General features: G+C 39.5%; 1 protein-coding gene and 1 pseudogene across 2 annotated transcripts; both read left to right on the top strand.

Moving 5' to 3' along the window:
* The first annotated feature begins 4,717 nt into the window (after positions 1-4,717).
* On the top strand, positions 4,718-5,895 carry LOC139397356 (zymogen granule membrane protein 16-like; annotated as a pseudogene).
* A 2,062-nt stretch (positions 5,896-7,957) lies between these two features.
* LOC139397358 (zymogen granule membrane protein 16-like) lies at positions 7,958-10,091 on the top strand. 2 transcript variants are annotated; one of them, XM_071144117.1, is made up of 5 exons: positions 7,958-8,075; positions 8,392-8,409; positions 8,556-8,608; positions 8,884-9,052; positions 9,596-10,091. In XM_071144117.1, exons 3-5 carry the CDS (start codon positions 8,557-8,559, stop codon positions 10,011-10,013), a joined length of 639 nt encoding a protein of 212 aa, XP_071000218.1. In that variant the 5' UTR covers positions 7,958-8,075; positions 8,392-8,409; position 8,556; the 3' UTR covers positions 10,014-10,091. The 2 variants fall into 2 exon arrangements, with proteins under 2 accessions (XP_071000218.1, XP_071000217.1); XM_071144116.1 differs by lacking the exons at positions 7,958-8,075; positions 8,392-8,409 and having other exon boundaries at positions 8,539-8,608.
* The last annotated feature ends 9,745 nt before the right edge of the window (positions 10,092-19,836 follow it).

Here is a 19,836-nt window from a genome sequence, read left to right on the forward strand (position 1 = left end):
TGCAAATAAATTCATTAAAAATCCTACAATGTAATTTTCTGGATTTTTATATATGTCTGTCATAGTTGAAGTGTACCTATGATGAAAATTACAGGCCTCTCTCATCTTTTTAAGTGGGAGAACTTGCACAATTGGTGGCTGACTAAATACTTTTTTGCCCCACTGTATATATGGGAGGCAGGCAAATGTCTTTCACTGAGCTGTGGAAAGACAGATTGACAGGGGTGAGACAATTAATTGTAATTTATCATAATGTTATTTTGTTGTTTGCAGGCGCACTGTCCTTCTGACCCTATGCAGCCAGGTTCCATCTACTTTTTAACTTTTCGCAAGTGTGGCTTGTTTGGTGTCTGCTGTGCAGGAATACCCCAACAAGTAAACTATTGATTGATGAAGGCATGTCATCCAGCAAAGGCAGCAGCGCAGTCATCAACTACATGCACCATTTCTTCACCAACTACAGAGTTGGGGAAACACAGTTGGACCTGAATTGTGATAACTGTGGTGGCCAAAACAAAAAACAAGAACAAGTTTGTGCTCTGGTATTGTGCCTGGCGGACAAATGCACAAGCTCCACCACAGTCTGAAGTACTACTTAAGTATTTTTTGGGGGTATCTACATTACTTTACTATTCATATTTTTGGCAACTTTTACTTCTACTTCATTACATTTCGAAAGAAAACAATGGATTTTTAAAACCAAATACTTTTAGACTTTTACTGGGTGATTTTTTTAGTATTTTACTGGGTGACTTTTACTTTTACTTCTGTCATTTTCTATTAAGGTATCATTACATTTACTCAAGTATGACCCTAATACTTTTTACACCACTGAACGTGGCGTGGGGTTATAGCATTTCTTTCACATGGCCCATCAATTTAGACAAGTGTGTCTGGGTAAGAGCCATCTAATATTTATAAAGTCTTTTGTATCTGGACACTTTCTGTTTACCTGGAATTTTTCCATATTGTTGGCTACTACCACTTTAAATCTTTACTACACTACTCACTGTTTAGCACATGACCTCACATGTGAATCTTTAAATAGATGGGTGGGGCTGGTTTAAGAGTGTGTGAACAATGCTGAATGGGTGTAGACAAAGGAGAGTTCTCCAGTAGGTACCAAAACATTCAAAGGCCCTTTTCTCAAAAGTGAGTTTACAAGTTTATCAACTTTCAAATCAGAATTACTTTCCCATTGTTCCTCAAAAATGCAGTGTATGATATACCATTTTGTAGCTCTGAGTCTCTACTTTTTACCAATGTAAAAAGACCCATTTAAAATGTTGCTACATAAGACCGAATCCAGGTGGTGAGTCACATTTGGTTTGCCTCCCTGTTGTGCTGTCTATCTGTCTCAGCATCTTCTCTGCAGTCACTCGGTGCTTCTTCTTGTTCTCTGTCTACCTGTCTCTCTGCTTAAGCCTTATACTTTATAAAAATAAATCTAACAACTTGGGCTATATTTTAAATCACGTGTCCCCCTGAATGAACATCTACCCTAAGTGTTACTACTACAGAGCTCCAGACTAACATTTTCCTCTGGTGTCACAACATTTTACAGTTGGGGACACCAGCCCTGAGTAATCATCTTATAAAGTCATTCTCATTGCTTTATTAAGAAGTATAAATAATAAACTACTGAGGTATTCAAGTTGTTTCATCTAACATGTCCAAGCAGGAATGCATGATGCAACATAATCCAGTGATTGTCATGAACTTTAGTTGACAACCGACTATAGTTCTTATATTTTACTGTCATAGTAGGACTCCAGAATGTCCAGATTTAGTTGTTTTGGTCAATAGAGATGAATTACATACATCTTCATGTGAACTAACTACTGTACACAGAACGATATAAACGTAACATAAAATGTTGGTCCAATGTTTCATGAGCTGAAATAAAAGATCCCAGGAATGTTCCATACGCACAAAAAGTGTATTTCTCTAAAATGTTGTGCACAAATGTGTTTACATCCCTGTTGGTGAGCATTTCTCCTTTATGGCATATTGTATGGCATATCAAGAAGCTGATTAAACAGCATGATCACAGATACACCTGGTGCTGGGGACAATAAAAGGCCCCTTTAAAATGTGCAATTTTGTCACACATCACAATGTCACTGATGTCTCAAGTTTTGAGGGAGTGTGCAATTGACATGCTAAATGCAGGAATCTCCACCAGAGCTGTTGCCAGATAATTTAATGTTAATTTCTCCAACGTTGTTTTTAGATAATTTGGCAGTACGTCCTACCGGCCTCACAACCACAGACCACATGTATGGCATGGTGTGGGCGACATTGTGAACGTTGTGAACAGAGTGCCCCATGGTGGCTGTGGGGTTATGGTATGGGCATTTTATTGTTGGCAATTTGAATGCACAGAGATACTGTGACTAGATCCTGAGGCCCATTGTCATGCCATTCATCCGCTGCCTTCACATCATGTTCCAGCACGATAATGCACGGCCCCATGTCGCAAGGTTCTGTACACAATTGCTGGAAGCAGAAAATGTCCCAGTTCTTCCATGGCCTGCATACTCACCAGACATATAACATGTTTGGAATGCCCCGGATCAATGTGTATGATCAATCAATCAATAAATCAAATGTATTTCTAAAGCCCTTCTTACATCAGCTGATGTCACAAAGTGCTGTACAGAAACCCATTGTAAAACCCCAAACAGCAAAGCAATGCAGGTGTAGAAGCACGGTGGCTAGGAAAAACTATCTAGAAAGGCCAGAACCTAGGAAGAAACCTAGAGAGGAACCAGGCTATGTTAGGTGGCCAGTCCTCTTCTGGCTGTGCCGGGTGGAGATTATAACAGAACATGGCCAAGATGTTCAAATGACGGTGTGTTCCAGTTCCCGCCAATATCCAGCAACTCCGCACAGCCATTGAAAAGGACAACATTCCACAGTCAATAACCTGATCAACCCTGTCACAACAGATACTGACTGGTTTTCTGATCCACGCCCCTATGTTTTTTAAGGTATCTGTGACCAACAGATGTATTTCTCCATAGATTAGGGCCTAATTTATTTATTTCAATTGATTGTTTTCCTTATATGAACTGTAAGTCAGTGAAATCTTTGTAATTGTTTCATGATGCATTTTATGGTAAGTTAATAAAGGTGTTCTTTGTCATGCTCCTTCCATCTAGAGCTGATGGAATGTTTAGCAGGTGTAAATGTTCTTTGTCAGGTCACATTTCACAATTAAAACAAGTGTATTTTCTTCCCCCCCCCCCCCTACGGGTGGTTGACCTGACAGGTAAAACGTGTATGTTATTCCCCCCATAGGGGTGGTTGACCTGACAGGTAAAACGTGTATGTTATTTCTCCCCCTAGGGGTGGTTGACCTGACAGGTAAAACGTGTATGTTATTCCCCCCCTAGGGGTGGTTGACCTGATAGGTAAAACGTGTATGTTATTCCCCCCCTAGGGGTGGTTGACCTGACAGGTAAAACGTGTATGTTATTTCCCCCCTAGGGGTGGTTGACCTGACAGGTAAAACGTATATGTTATTTCCCCCCTAGGGGTGGTTGACCTGACAGGTAAAACGTGTATGTTATTTCCCCCTAGGGGTGGTTGACCTGACAGGTAAAACGTGTATGTTATTTCCCCTCCTAGGGGTGGTTGACCTGACAGGTAAAGCGTGTATGTTATTTCCCCCTAGGGGTGGTTGACATGACAGGTAAAACGTGTATGTTATTCCCCCCCTAGGGGTGGTTGGCCTGACAGGTAAAACGTGTATGTTATTTCCCCCCCTAGGGGTGGTTGACCTGACAGGTAAAACGTGTATGTTATTCCCCCCTAGGGGTGGTTGACCTGACAGGTAAAACGTGTATGTTATTCCCCCCCTAGGCGTGGTTGACCTGACAGGTAAAACGTGTATGTTATTTCCCCCCTAGGGGTGGTTGACCTGACAGGTAAAACGTGTATGTTATTTCCCCCTAGGGGTGGTTGACCTGACAGGTAAAACGTGTATGTTATTTCCCCCCCTTGGGGTGGTTGACCTGACAGGTAAAACGTGTATGTTATTCCCCCCTAGGGGTGGTTGACCTGACAGGTAAAACGTGTATGTTATTTCCCCCCCTAGGGGTGGTTGACCTGACAGGTAAAACGTGTATGTTATTTCCCCTCCTAGGGGTGGTTGACCTGACAGGTAAAACGTGTATGTTGTTTCCCCCTAGGGGTGGTTGACCTGACAGGTAAAACGTGTATGTTATTTCCCCCCTAGGGGTGGTTGAACTGACAGGTAAAACGTGTATGGTATTTCCCCCTAGGGGTGGTTGACCTGACAGGTAAAACGTGTATGTTATTTCCCCACTAGGGGTGGTTGACCTGACAGGTAAAACGTGTATGTTATTTCCCCCCTAGGGGTGGTTGACCTGACAGGTAAAACGTATATGTTATTTCCCCCCTAGGGGTGGTTGACCTGTCAGGTAAAACGTGTATGTTATTTCCCCCCTAGGGGTGGTTGACCTGACAGGTAAAACGTGTATGTTATTTCCCTCCTAGGGGTGGTTGACCTGACAGGTAAAACGTGTATGTTATTCCCCCTCTAGGGGTGGTTGACCTGACAGGTAAAATGCCTCTCTTGTTTTATAAACTACTATGAAAAACATTATTAACAAACTTACTTCATGTTTTGCCATTTGAAGTTAAGTGTAGTGAAAGTGAAACTGAGTGAAATGAAAAGTCATTAGTAATGATGACTATCTCTTGCAGAATGTTCTCAATCGTGTTTATCACCACAGGAGGTTGGTGGCACCATAATTGGGGAGGATGGGCTCGTGGTAATGACATGAGCCGACTTAGTGGAATGGTATCAAATACAACAAACACATGATTTCCATGTGCTTGATACCATTCCATTTGCTCAGTTCCAGCCATTATTTGGAGCTGTCCTTCCCTCAGCAGCCTCCACTGTTTGTCAGTGTTCTTGGCCAGCTGCTTGGCAATGCATGAGTAATAACAATACAATTGTGAATAATAATTAAATAATTAAATAATAGCTTTTCTGCTTTCATCAACTTGTCTTTTTCAGTTAGACTTAAGAGGTATTCTTTGAGACAACCTCTGATGGATTACAGCATTGCAGAATGTACTTTAGTAAATTAATCTGCACTTTAATCATAATGTGAAGATCTTTGAGAAATGTGTTGGTAAAACTAAAATCATGTATACATACATTTTAAATATAATGCCCATGTTATTTTAGCCATGAAAGATCCACACTCGTATTCCTCTGCGGTGGTTCAGGGAGGTGGCACCGCATTTGCTTCCTCCGGTGAGGGACGCACCACAGTGGTCAGTGTGTGGGAGAACATCAACTACTACTACTACTACTACTACTACTACTACTACAACACCAACGCCTACATCAGCGGGTGAGCAGACCCTGACCCATGAACAGACACCACTGACTCAGTCCAACTACATTACCCAACAGACACCACTGACTCAGTCCAACTACACTACCCAACAGACACCACAACTCAGTCCAACAACACTACCCAACAGACACACTCTTTCTATATGTATTGTGAAAATCCTGCTCTGGTTCTGAGGTTCTAGCTGAGATACGGCTACAACTGGTCTCCTGTGATTGGTTGCGAAGTTGGTGAAGAGCAGGAGATGGAGCCATCGTCCAGGTGTCTGGGAAGTACAACCCTCTAAAATACATCTACACCTTGGTGTTCACCACCAACCGGGGGCTCTCTCTGTTGGCCGGCCAGCCCTTCCAAGTCTCCTTCAACTTCTACCCAGCCCACATGGGAAATGAGCTGAGGCTGAAGCGGTCGCTTCAACGGTGCCGGCATCACCTCCATTGGAGCCCACTGGGGATTGGTGTACTTGGAAGAGGCTGGAAACAGCACCTTCTCTTAATTGGAAAAAAAAGTATGTCTTGCTCTTTGGGTTGGTTCCCCGGAAACAGATTAAGCCTAGTCCTGGACCAGTTCCGATTAATGGAGATTCTCCATTGGGCATTTCCAAAATAAATATTATAGTTTGATTACATGTTAGGGTATCTGAGGAGTAAATATAAACTAATTTCGACTTGTTGAAACAAAGTTTAGGGGTAGATTTTCGGATTCCTTTCTCTGCAAGTTGAATGAGTTGATTACTCAAATCGATGGAGCCAACAAGACAGACTTTCTGGGATATAAAGAAGGATTGTATCTAACAAAACGACACTACATGTTATAGCTGGGCCCCTTTGGATGACAAATCAGAGGAAGATTTTCAAAAATTAAGTGAATAGTTAATAGTTATGTAAATGTAGGAAACCTGTGCCCGTGGAAAAATATTTTGATGTGGGGCGCCTTCCTCAAACAATTGCATGGCATGTTTTCGCTGTAATAGCTACTATAAATTGGACAGTGCAGTTAGATTAACATACCACAAGAATTTAAGCTTTCAGCCGATATAACACACTTATATGTACATAAATGTTTAAAATCCATAATATTCATGATTATTTATTTGAATTGCGCGCCCTCCAGTTTCCCGGAAGTTGTCCTGCTTGTGGGACACCTATCCTTAAGAAGTTTTTAATTAATTTTGAATGTTTAGAATATTATTGAGTATTTTCTAAATATGCACACTTTTCTTTTTGAGGTTACGCCTTTGAAGGAGAAGAGTCACATACAGGTCACATGCATTATTGAAGGTTGTATTTACCACAACAAATGAAAAGATGAGTATGTATGAGTTTATCAGAATACATTTAATATACAGTACATGAGTTCAGCTTGTTATCTTAGCGTTATACAGCAAACAAATGTTTTGTAAGGGAAGCTACCAACTGGGCAAAGACGTCAATTCAACGTCTATTCCACATTGGTTCAACATAATTTCATTGAAATGATGTGGAAACAACGTTGATTCAACCAGTGTGTGCCCAATGGGTAGTTATTGAGATAAATTCATGTTCTTCCCCAACTAAAAGAAAATAGATAACTCAACTTACATACACAAAAGTAGTTAATACAGCAATTTTGATTTATATTGACCTTTATTTTTGATAAATTAGGTCCTACATTATATATTTGTATTAATGTGTTAATTGAACTAACACATATTATGGATAGGTAGTCACAAGTGCCTCGGGGTATTTCACCTTGTCATCTGTATACAAACTTTTATTTTATCACTTTGTAACTTCTACTGATATTTATCTGGTCATCTGCAGAAAATGAAATCAGATTGTTATCCTGTAGTAACATGAACAGGTTGCCAGTGATTTAATGAAGATGTGAGTATTGTAACAGACTGCAGAAAATGAAATCAGATTGTTATCCTGTAGTAACATGAACAGGTTGCCAGTGATTTAATGAAGATGTGAGTATTGTAACAGACTGCAGAAAATGAAATCAGATTGTTTTCCTGTAGTAACATGAACAGGTTGCCAGTGATTTAATGAAGATGTGAGTATTGTAACAGACTGCAGAAAACGTTGGAAAATAATGGAGACGGAAAATGTAGAATCTCATCTGCCCCTCTAGAATTAAATGGAAAAACATGTTCTGAAACAAATATTCTACAATAAAATACTGTAGGTATTTGAGCAAACCAATGAACCAACCATCCTGTTAATGACCAGCTCCACTTGTCTTCATCAGCGTGTTAATGTTTGAAGGGAAGGAGTTCCTCTTGGTGTAATAAAACAACTGAAGATTGGGAGACTGATTTTGAGCGATTTTCGTACACATTCATACGATGTTGGTATATTATTTTAATTGTTCGGTTGTTAAATTGTATCTTTTTTATCCCTATTTCAGATCATTAATTAGTTACAATTCAAAAGAACACAATTATTATTTCCTTATAGTAATTCCTTGATACTCCCTCCCAAAGTAGCCTCGACCAATTAGAAAACAATGTCTGACTTCTCAATAGTGACTGACTAAAGGTGTTCTTTGTCATGCTCCTTCCATCTAGAGCTGATGGAATGTTCAGCAGGTATAAATGCAGTTCTTAGAGGAAGCAGTAGACTAGAAGGACCTGGCAGAGACAGAGAGACAAGAAGCTTTCACAGGTTTTGACACACATCTCAAGATAGCACTGTGGGTAACTACACAACTAACTAAATAGAAAATGTGCACTTGTATTTAATGCATAATACTGGTGTGGGAAATGTTATGAAGTTAATACTCATTATCTCTTGGTTCTTGGGCACAAACATTATGCCCTTTGGCCTCTAAATGTAAATGAAATGATCTGACTTTAAAAAAGTTTTACAGTAGCTTAGCACTGCAAGAGTGATTGTAGTAAACAAGATTAGGTTCAACTTTTTAGAGCTGTTTTATAACATTTCACATTAAGAATGGTTTGTTGTTTGTTACGTCACAATTCAAAAGGTTATTTTCTTTTCCCTCCTAGGAAACACTGACCTGACAGGTAAAATGACTTATTTGTTTTGACAAACTACTATGAAAAACATTATTAACTACATTATTTCAAGTTGTACCATTTAAAGTGAAACGGAATGAGAGTGAAATTGACTGAAATTAAAGGTCTTAAGTGTCGATGCCTCACTTTTGCAGAATGTTCTTAATCCTGGTTGTCACAATGTTCTTGGCTGGCTGCTTGGCTTTGCGTGAGTTATAAAAATACAATTCTGAATCATAATTATTAAATAATAGCTTTTGTGCTTTCACCAATTTGTCTTTTTTCAGTTAGACTTAGGAGTTCTTCTTTGAGACATAAACTGATGGATTAAATCATTGCAGAATGTACTTCAGTTAATTAATCTGCACTTTATTAATAATGTAAAGATCTTTCAGAAATGTGTTGTTAAAAATAAAATGATGTATATAAATATGTATTATTAATATAGTAAATATAGTAAACATATTGGCCATGTTATTTTAGCCATCAAAGACCCCTACTCGTATTCCTCTGAGGTGGGTCAAGGACTTGGCACCCCATTTTCTTCCTACGGTGAGGGGCGCATTACGGGAGTCAGAGTGTGGGAGACCAACAACAACTATTACTACTACTACTACTACTACAACTACAACAGCAACTCCTTCATCAGTGGGTGAGCAGACTCTGACCCATGAACAGACACCACGACTCAGTCCAACTACACTACCCAACACACACTACTGACTCAGTACAACTACACCACCCAACAGACACCACTGACTCAGTCCAACTACACTACCCAACAAACACCACTGACTCAGTCCAACTACACTACCCAACAAACACCACTGACTCAGTCCAACTACACTACCCAACAAACACCACTGACTCAGTCCAACTACACTACCCAATAGACTTTCGTTCTTTCTTTCTTTCTTTCTTTCTTTCTTTCTTTCTTTCTTTCTTTCTTTCTTTCTTTCTTTCTTTCTTTCTTTCTTTCTTTCTTTATGTATTTATGTATTTATGTATTTATGTATTTATTCATTTGTTGTGTTTATTACATATTCAGTTTATGACCAAACAATAGTGTTATCGTATCTAACCCAGAGTACAATGTAAAATGTAATTCCTTGATTTTCGCTGATGCTATCTGCTGTCTCGGTCTGAATGTGCTTTATCAAAACACAACCAACTTGAAAAGCTTCCTCTGTTTTAGGTTGCAGCTCAGATACGGTAGCAACTGGTCTCCTGTGTTTGGTGGTGAAGGGGGCTTAAAGCAGGAGATTGAGCTGTTTAATGATGAGGCCATCGTCGAGGTGTCTGGGAAGTACAACCCAGCAGACTACATCTGCTACCTGGTGTTAACCACCAACATGGGGCGCACTCTGTCAGCCGGCATGCCCAACCAAATCTCCTTCAACTTCTACCCAGACAACATGGGCAATGAGCTGAGGCTGCTCAGTGGTCGCATCAATGGTGCCGGGATCACCTCCATCGGAGCCCACTGGGGATTGGTGGACATGGAAGGGGCTGGAAACTCCTCCATCGGAGCCCACTGGGGATTGTTGGACATGGAAGGGGCTGGAAACAGTACTCTGGAAACAGCACTGGAAACAGTAACTCCTATTTTTTAGGGGGAAAAAAGTATGTCTTGCTCTTTGGGATGGTATCTCAGATACAGATTAAGCCTAATCCTGGACTAGTTACTTTCAATTGAGATTCTCCATTCAACATGCTTTTTAGTCCAGGAGTAAACTTAATCTGGGTCCAGGAAACTGACCTTATATGTTGGACGGATGTTTGACATAGACGCTGACAGAACTGTTTTTTATTTCACTATCTGATGGGGGCTTCATGAGAATTTAAACTGAATTAATTTGAAAGTTTAAAAGTATTTTTGTCCTGCTTCAAGTCAGGAATCACCTCAAAAATATTCCAAATTATTCAAAACATTCAAATTCATTCAGTTTAAATTCTCATGAAGCGCCCATCAGATAGTGAAATAAAAAACAGTTCTGTCAGCGTCCATCGGATAGGAATATTCAAACAGTCCTGTCAGCTTGGGTCAACATGCATTGTTATCACATTTTATCACAATAAAGGAAAGATTCATATGGGATTTAAAGGATTAATTATATCTTTGATTAATGGAACAATCAAATATTATGGGGAGATAATAGTGTTTCAGGGTGTTTCACCTTCACTATTTTATACACTCTGCATTTGTTATTTGTTGATCCTTTTCTGCTACATCTGCTTCTGGACATTTTAATAAAAAGCATATCTTTAATCATTATATTTCATTGTATTCCTTTTAATAAGACAATACATACAGTAGTGGCCAGAAGCTACGATAAACTAATCTGTCATCTTAACAAACCCTACCTCAATGGTGTCAATAAGGAACGACAGTGCCTTGCGGAAGTATTCGGCCCCCTTGAACTTTGCGACCTTTTGCCACATTTCAGGCTTCAAACATAAAGATATAAAACTGTATTTTTTTGTGAAGAATCAACAACAAGTGGGACACAATCATGAAGTGGAACGACATTTATTGGATATTTCAAACTTTTTTAACAAATCAAAAACTGAAAAATTGGGCGTGCAAAATTATTCAGCCCCTTTACTTTCAGTGCAGCAAACTCTCTCCAGAAGTTCAGTGAGGATCTCTGAATGATCCAATGTTGACCTAAATGACTAATGACGATAAATACAATCCACCTGTGTGTAATCAATTCTCCGTATAAATGCACCTGCACTGTGATAGTCTCAGAGGTCCGTTAAAAGCGCAGAGAGCATCATGAAGAACAAGGAACACACCAGGCAGGTCCGAGATACTGTTGTGAAGAAGTTTAAAGCCGGATTTGGATACAAAAAGATTTCCCAAGCTTTAAACATCCCAAGGAGCACTGTGCAAGCGATAATATTGAAATGGAAGGAGTATCAGACCACTGCAAATCTACCAAGACCTGGCCGTCCCTCTAAACTTTCAGCTCATACAAGGAGAAGACTTATCAGAGATGCAGCCAAGAGGCCCATGATCACTCTGGATGAACTGCAGAGATCTACAGCTGAGGTGGGAGACTCTGTCCATAGGACAACAATCAGTCGTATATTGCACAAATCTGGCCTTTATGGAAGAAAGCCATTTCTTAAAGATATCCATAAAAAGTGTTGTTTAAAGTTTGCCACAAGCCACCTGGGAGACACACCAAACATATGGAAGAAGGTGCTCTGGTCAGATGAAACCAAAATTGAACTTTTTGAACTTTTTTTTCTGAAATGTGGCAAAAGGTCGCAAAGTTCAAGGGGGCCGAATACTTTCGCAAGGCACTGTACATTTATAACAGCAAGACCGTTGAAACGCCTATCCAATAGTAAACAAGGGGAAAAAATGGATAGTTACATATTGGGATATTATTTTCCACGATAGATCATGTTGTATCGCATCAACAATATCAAACTATTATTTTTGTGCTAGTTGGCTGTCCCTGCACTAAAACTCTTATTTGTCTTCGTAGACTGTTTTCCTTCACATTTTCATTTTAAATAGGAAGCGCATTTTTGGGGGGCAATTTTACTTCCATTACTTTCTCATGCTTTCTAGTCTCTCTGCCACAGACATATAGTGAGCAATGTTTGGAACATTGAATCACAATAAAAAACAGTATATAACCACAATAAGTGTAGAATCATGAGAATCGTAATATATATCATACCAACACCATATAATTGTTATAATATGGGGCTGCATAGTGTTTTAGTTAAAGCTAAAGTCTGAGATTTGGGAAGCTGTTCAATGTACAGCTGAATACCAAAACAAGTGGTGGGGAAGGACACCACTTTGTTACGAATCACAGACTGTGTGGATGGTCTAGATTAGACAGTTTGATAGATGGGGTTTATACAGTATATGGATGGTCTATATTAGACAGTTTGATAGATGTGGTTTATACAGTATATGGATGGTCTAGATTAGACAGTTTGATAGATGTGGTTTATACAGTATATGGATGCTCTAGATTAGACAGTTTGATAGATGTGGTTTATACAGTATATGGATGGTCTAGATTAGACAGTTTGATAGATGTGGTTTATACAGTATATGGATGGTCTAGATTAGACAGTTTGATAGATGGGGTTTATACAGTATATGGATGGTCTAGATTAGACAGTTTGATAGATGGGGTTTATACAGTATATGGATGGTCTAGATTAGACAGTTTGATAGATGGGGTTTATACAGTATATGGATGGTCTAGATTAGACAGTTTGATAGATGGGGTTTATACAGTATATGGATGGTCTAGATTAGACAGTTTGATAGATGTGGTTTATACAGTATATGGATGGTCTAGATTAGACAGTTTGATAGATGGGGTTTATACAGTATATGGATGGTCTAGATTAGACAGTTTGATAGATGTGGTTTATACAGTATATGGATGGTCTAGATTAGACAGTTTGATAGATGTGGTTAATACAGTATATGGATGGTCTAGATTAGACAGTTTGATAGATGTGGTTTATACAGTATATGGATGGTCTAGATTAGACAGTTTGATAGATGTGGTTTATACAGTATATGGATGGTCTAGATTAGACAGTTTGATAGATGTGGTTTATACAGTATATGGATGGTCTAGATTAGACAGTTTGATAGATGGGGTTTATACAGTATATGGATGGTCTAGATTAGACAGTTTGATAGATGTGGTTTATACAGTATATGGATGGTCTAGATTAGACAGTTTGATAGATGGGGTTTATACAGTATATGGATGGTCTAGATTAGACAGTTTGATAGATGGGGTTTATACAGTATATGGATGGTCTAGATTAGACAGTTTGATAGATGTGGTTTATACAGTATATGGATGGTCTAGATTAGACAGTTTGATAGATGGGGTTTATACAGTATATGGATGGTCTAGATTAGACAGTTTGATAGATGGGGTTTATACAGTATATGGATGGTCTAGATTAGACAGTTTGATAGATGTGGTTTATACAGTATATGGATGGTCTAGATTAGACAGTTTGATAGATGGGGTTTATACAGTATATGGATGGTCTAGATTAGACAGTTTGATAGATGTGGTTTATACAGTATATGGATGGTCTAGATTAGACAGTTTGATAGATGTGGTTAATACAGTATATGGATGGTCTAGATTAGACAGTTTGATAGATGTGGTTTATACAGTATATGGATGGTCTAGATTAGACAGTTTGATAGATGTGGTTTATACAGTATATGGATGGTCTAGATTAGACAGTTTGATAGATGTGGTTTATACAGTATATGGATGGTCTAGATTAGACAGTTTGATAGATGGGGTTTATACAGTATATGGATGGTCTAGATTAGACAGTTTGATAGATGTGGTTTATACAGTATATGGATGGTCTAGATTAGACAGTTTGATAGATGGGGTTTATACAGTATATGGATGGTCTAGATTAGACAGTTTGATAGATGTGGTTTATACAGTATATGGATGGTCTAGATTAGACAGTTTGATAGATGTGGTTTATACAGTATATGGATGGTCTAGATTAGACAGTTTGATAGATGGGGTTTATACAGTATATGGATGGTCTAGATTAGACAGTTTGATAGATGGGGTTTATATAGTATATGGATGGTCTAGATTAGACAGTTTGATAGATGTGGTTTATACAGTATATGGATGGTTCAACAGTCAAAGCTGCTTAACTAGTTTTGGTGAGATAGAATGAAATTAGGAAATGCTTTTTTTATGGTCTTTGTTTTACAGAATAATTCTGTGGTTCCTTGAAACATTGTTTTAGTCCCAGTAAATCTGAGCTAATCTGAGGAACAGACATCGATTTAAATGGTGCAAAAATTATATGGATTTTTTTCTATTTGCATTTAGTGTAATGGGGATGATACTGCAATGGGATGGCTGCAAATCTTAAAGAAATGATATGTGATTTTTCTAAAATGTTAGCTTGACTACTGCTTCACTACAGTATCTCCCTGTATTGCATCACAAAGCAAAACCCTGGCAGCATTTCCAATGATGTACAGTAGGTGTTTTTGACAGGTTTCCATACTATGTACACTGAACAACAACAAAAAAGACAACATGTAAAGTGTTGGTCCCAGGTTTCACATTCCTCTAATTTGTTTTGTTTACATCGGTTAGTGAGCATTTCAACTTTGCCAAGACAGGTGTGGCATATCAAGAAGCTGATTAAACAGCTTGATTGTTATACAGGTGCACCTTTTGCTGGGGAAAATAAAAGGCCACTCTAAAATGTGCAGTTGTGTCACACAACACAATGCCAAAGATGTCTCAAGTTGAGGGAGAATGCAATTGGCATGCTGACTGCAGGAATGTCCACCAGCGCTGTTGCCAGAGAAGATAATGTTAATTTCTCTACCATAACCGTCTCCAACACCATTTTAGAGAATTTGGCAGTACTTCCAACCAGCCTCATAACCGCAGACCACTTGTAACCACGCCAGCCCAGGACCTCCACATCTGGCTTCACCCACTGAGGGATTGTCTGAGACCAGCCACCCAGAAAGTTGATGAATCTGTGGGTCTGCACAACCAAAGAATTTCTGCACAAACTGTCAGAAACTGTGTCAGGAAAGCCAACCTCCAACATTGTTTTTAGATAATTTGGCAGTACTTCCAATCGGCCTCACAACAACAGACCACATGTATGGCGTCATGTGGGCGAGATTATGAACGTTGTGATCAGAGTGCCCCATGGTGGCGGTGGGGTTATGGTATGGGCAGGCATAAGTTATGGACAACGAACACAATTGCATTTTTATCGATGGCAATTTGAATGCACAGTGATACTGTGACGAGATCCTGAGGCCCATTTTCGTGCCCTTCATCCGCTGCCTTCACCTCATGTTTCAGCATGATAATGCACGGCCCAATGTCGCAAGGATCTGTACACAATTCTTGGAAGCTGAAAATGTCCTAGTTCTTCCATGGCCTGCATACTCACCAGACATGTCCCCCATTGAGCATGTTTGGAATGCTCTGGACCAGGGTGTACGAAAGCGTGTTCCAGTTCCCGCCAATATCCAGCAACTTCGCACAGCCATTGAAGAGGAGTGGGACAACATTCCACAGGCCACAATCAATGGCCTGATCAACTCTATGTGAAGGAGATGTGTCGCGCTGCTTGAGGCAAATGGTGGTCTCATCAGATACTGACTGGTTTTCTGATACCCACCCCTACTTTTTTAAAGGTACCTGTGACCAACAGATGCATATCTGTATTCCCAGTCATGTGAAATCCATTGATTAGGGCCCCCCCAAAACAATTATTGACTGATTTCCTTATATGAACTGTAACTCTGTAAAATTTTCTTAATTGTTGCATGCTGCATTTATATTTTTGTTCAGTGTAGCAGACTCGTAGCTAGTTAAACAATGAACCATAATCCCAACTCATGACGTCACCAACCTGGCTCAATGTTAGCTAGCCAAGCAAATGGCTATGAGATACGAATAATAAGAGCATACACGTAATGTTAGCTAGCGAGCCTGCCAGCTAACATTAGTTAGCTAACAGTACACTGACTTGAAATGGAACCACTTTCTTTCTTACCCGTATACATGGACGCATCTCCTGTCAAGGATGCCATGATTGCCCTTAGTTTGAAAATGTAATCCGGAGACATGTGTTTTCTCCATCTCCTTAGCTATCATACTCAAGTTTCAGAGAGTGGAGAGCAACACACAAGCAGTTTTACTATGCGATACATTAAAAAAAAAGCTGCATTAGCCAGGATTACCAACACATACTGATCAGCTCAATAGACAGTGCTATATGGCAGACCAATTCAAACTCATCTCTCGGCATGTCCAGCCCACTCATTTTTCTCAGCGGCTAGCAAGAAGACTACTGTCTTTTTCTGTGGCTAAACCAACTAGGCTCATAATTTAACAATTGTATTCGTATTTACAGATGGCATACAGGTTTGTTATTAAGGCACATGAAAGTTCACATGTTCGAGAAGGCATTTCTGCCAAAAAAACGCATGATAAAAAAAAAGTTTACATTCAAACGCCTGTCCTGTGAAGTAGTGACCCGCAATATAGGACAAGTTTCCTGAAACGGGTCACATATATGAATATATTATTCGTATGTGATACTTTTATTGAACAATCAATAAGAGAATGAACTGTAATGTTCTTCATCAGCCCTGTTTCTTAGCCTTGTATTGTACCACCATCTAGTGTGGGACAACATTACTGTCCAATCCATTTTAATACTGGAGTCAAAGCTTTGATCTCCATCTTCAGAAAAATAGAATAGGTTATTAGCCTATGCAAAATGTGTATATAATGCACATAAAATATACAGGTCGAACAGACTGGAAATCTGTATAAAAGTAATGGGATTCAGCAAATGACAAACTCTTCCCTTTATCAGAACTAATTGTGCCCCTATGATAAGGGTACAATTAGCCATGTGATACAAGGTATGAACAATATAAAATGTCTGATCTTCATAATGTGTTTAATTTGTTTAATCAACAAAGCGGTATTGATTCCCTCCATGAATTCTGATGGCAGTTATTGTGAGAAAGATGGTAAAAGCCACTGCCAAAGTGATTTCAATAAATTATTACATCAAACTTGGACACAAATATGTTTGTTGTAGTTAGGACATCACTCTCCGCAACTGGATCCTAAACCACCTGAGGGGTAGACCACAGGCTGTGAGGATTGGCAACAACACCTCCTCTACACTGACTCTTAACTCAGGGGCCCCCCAGGGGTGTCCTCAGTCCTCTGCTGTCCTCCCTGTTCATCCACAACTGTGTGGCTTTGCACAACACCAACTCCCTCATGAACTTTGCTGATGACAACACGGTTATAGGCCTGATAACCAACGACAACGAGTCAGCCTATAGGGAGGAGGTAAGTGAGATGGCATTGTGGTGTCATGACAACAACCTCTCCCTCAAAGTCAGCAAAACAAAGGAGTTGATTGTTAAGTTCAGGAAGCAGAGGTGGGAACATGTCCCGATCCACATCAACTGGACTGCAGTAGAGAGAGTCACTAGTTTTAAGTTCCTCACCATCCACATCACTGAGGACATGGACCAACACCACCACCATTGTTGTAGGCGTTATCACAGTGTGCGTCGCTGCTCCTTCCATCTTCAATATCAAACTACCGCTTTTGGATCATGGCCCTCTGAATTAAGAAAAACTCTAATCAATGGAAGGTGGAAAACTCTAATCAATGGAAAGTGGAAAAAATAGCCATGGTCTTTCCTGAGTAGGCAACAAGACTTCTGCGGAACTCTGTGAATTTGTGAAACAACTAGTTTTTGTTTATTTTAGATATTAATCTAGGACCTGTCTGAATGTTATTCTGTCGTCGTATAACAAAGCCTACTGTATGTAGGCAAAGTCACTGAGTTGAGAGTGGTTGCATAAAGAGGAACTTATTTTTGATGGTAGGGAAATCGGCCTGCCAAAAAGTATTGCCTTTTCATGCCCGCATGGTTGGTAATGTTTTGCATAGGGTGCTGTATTTCAGAGGACCCGAGCAGGAGTAATCTACAGCCAAAGACTGAAGAGAGACCAAGCCAGTAGAATGCTGCTTGTAGTTTTGAAACTGAGGTAAAAGTCGAGTAACTGCAGTCGGCTGTCTTATTTCCGACGCAATAATTGCTGCATACTGCAGATATACTGGATTCTAACTGCAGTTATACTGCACTCTGACTGCAAACTTTTTTCATAAGGGCAATGACAGCAGGTGGAGTCTTACTTCTAAAGGAGTGCATAATGCAGGTTAGCTGTGCATTATTAATTTACTAAACTGTAGTCGCACCTTTGCTCAAACAGATACTGTACAGTGTGCCTTCTGGTCAAACAGAACAGTGTGTGTTCAGTTAAGGACTGTCTAGACCTGCTGGGGCATGTCCAATAAGGACCAGAGTCCTGGCCTAATGTACCATCGCTAAATCAGACAGTTGTTGATGTAGTTTTCAATCATTGATTAGTTACTACTCTCTCCAGTTAGAAACTCGATATTCATCACCATGTCCTCAGTGTGACAGTAATAAATGTGTTATGTGGTTATGTCTAATCTGAACCAGCAGATGGAAGCATATAGACAGACAAAGATCATGGGGAGAGGCAAAGGAAAATGTGAAAACAGCTGAAGGCTTAACTACAACTTTTATATAGTCTTAACAACCAACATAACAGACGATGTAATTACATCAAAACATAATATTATACACGTGTTAATACTGTTAAGAAATGTAAGTATGGACACTTAAGTTCACCCTGTAACAAACTGAAGGGGAGGGCCAGGGACAGGTTGAGAGAGCAGTGGGGAGAGGCATTGTGTGTTAATACAAGGCTCCTATCTGGGAACCCTCCTCATCACAAATAAATAAATGCAAAACAGGACTTAATCAAATCATTCATAAGTGACTTGTGTTTGACTGCGCTACATCTTGTGACCTTGTTATTTAGAATATTCATAATGATCTTTTTTTGTTTTAAGTCCGCTATACATCCAAATGTTATGGAGGCCAAAATATCACTGGGACACTCCATAGTAATCTTCATCAAAAGCACATCCACTTTGTTGTATGCATTGTTCATTTATGATTATATAATGGGTGGGTCTAATTCTGAATGCTGATTGGTTAAAACCGCATTCCAGCCTTAAAACCCCATTAAAGCCGGTGTCTATTCCACAAGTTACCACCGGCTAAATCTATAACGTTAAAATGCCTATTTACTCTGTTCCATTTGCCTGCGCAATCCACTGTCTCATCAGCCCAGCCAGGCAATTTATAAACTTGTTCACCACTATAAAAGGCATCTAGACATTATCTCAAGTTTCTTTTAGACTAACATTTTGTTTTCAACAGCGGAGATTTGTATAAACCTTGGGGTCTGTCTCTCCAACATTTGCAACATTGTTTCAATATTCAAGCTGTCTCATAGTAATGAAAATGTCGGAAGGAGACAGACAGGCAGGCCACATTTCTCAGCCAGTCGAAATCATGAATCAGTTGGCATAATTTTTATGGATATAAACAAAGAAATGTAAATAGAAAGCAGGTCAAACGAAACAAAGTGCAACTAGTATGTAGTTTTTCCAGCTTCAGTTTGATGTGATTATGTTAGCTGTGTTGTTGGCTAGCTCCTCTGAACAACAATGTCCTGACAAGAGAGCACATTTCCTATGCCAGGTGAAATTGCGGCTTATTAGCTCATTGTTATGGATGTATCCAAATGTCACTAGAAAACTACGTTATCAAATGCAAATTCAGGTACTTTCTGGCTGCACTGTTTGATGTGACTGAAAGTTAGCCATAGTTGGCTAGCTAGCAAGCAAGGGATGAGAACGTTGCCAGCCAGTATGGCAATAGAACATTTAGATCGAACGATTGGGTCGCGTCCATAGATACAGAACAAAAAG

The sequence above is a fragment of the Oncorhynchus clarkii genome, unplaced genomic scaffold (genome assembly GCF_045791955.1).
Source record: "Oncorhynchus clarkii lewisi isolate Uvic-CL-2024 unplaced genomic scaffold, UVic_Ocla_1.0 unplaced_contig_11867_pilon_pilon, whole genome shotgun sequence".
Taxonomy (NCBI): domain Eukaryota; kingdom Metazoa; phylum Chordata; class Actinopteri; order Salmoniformes; family Salmonidae; genus Oncorhynchus; species Oncorhynchus clarkii.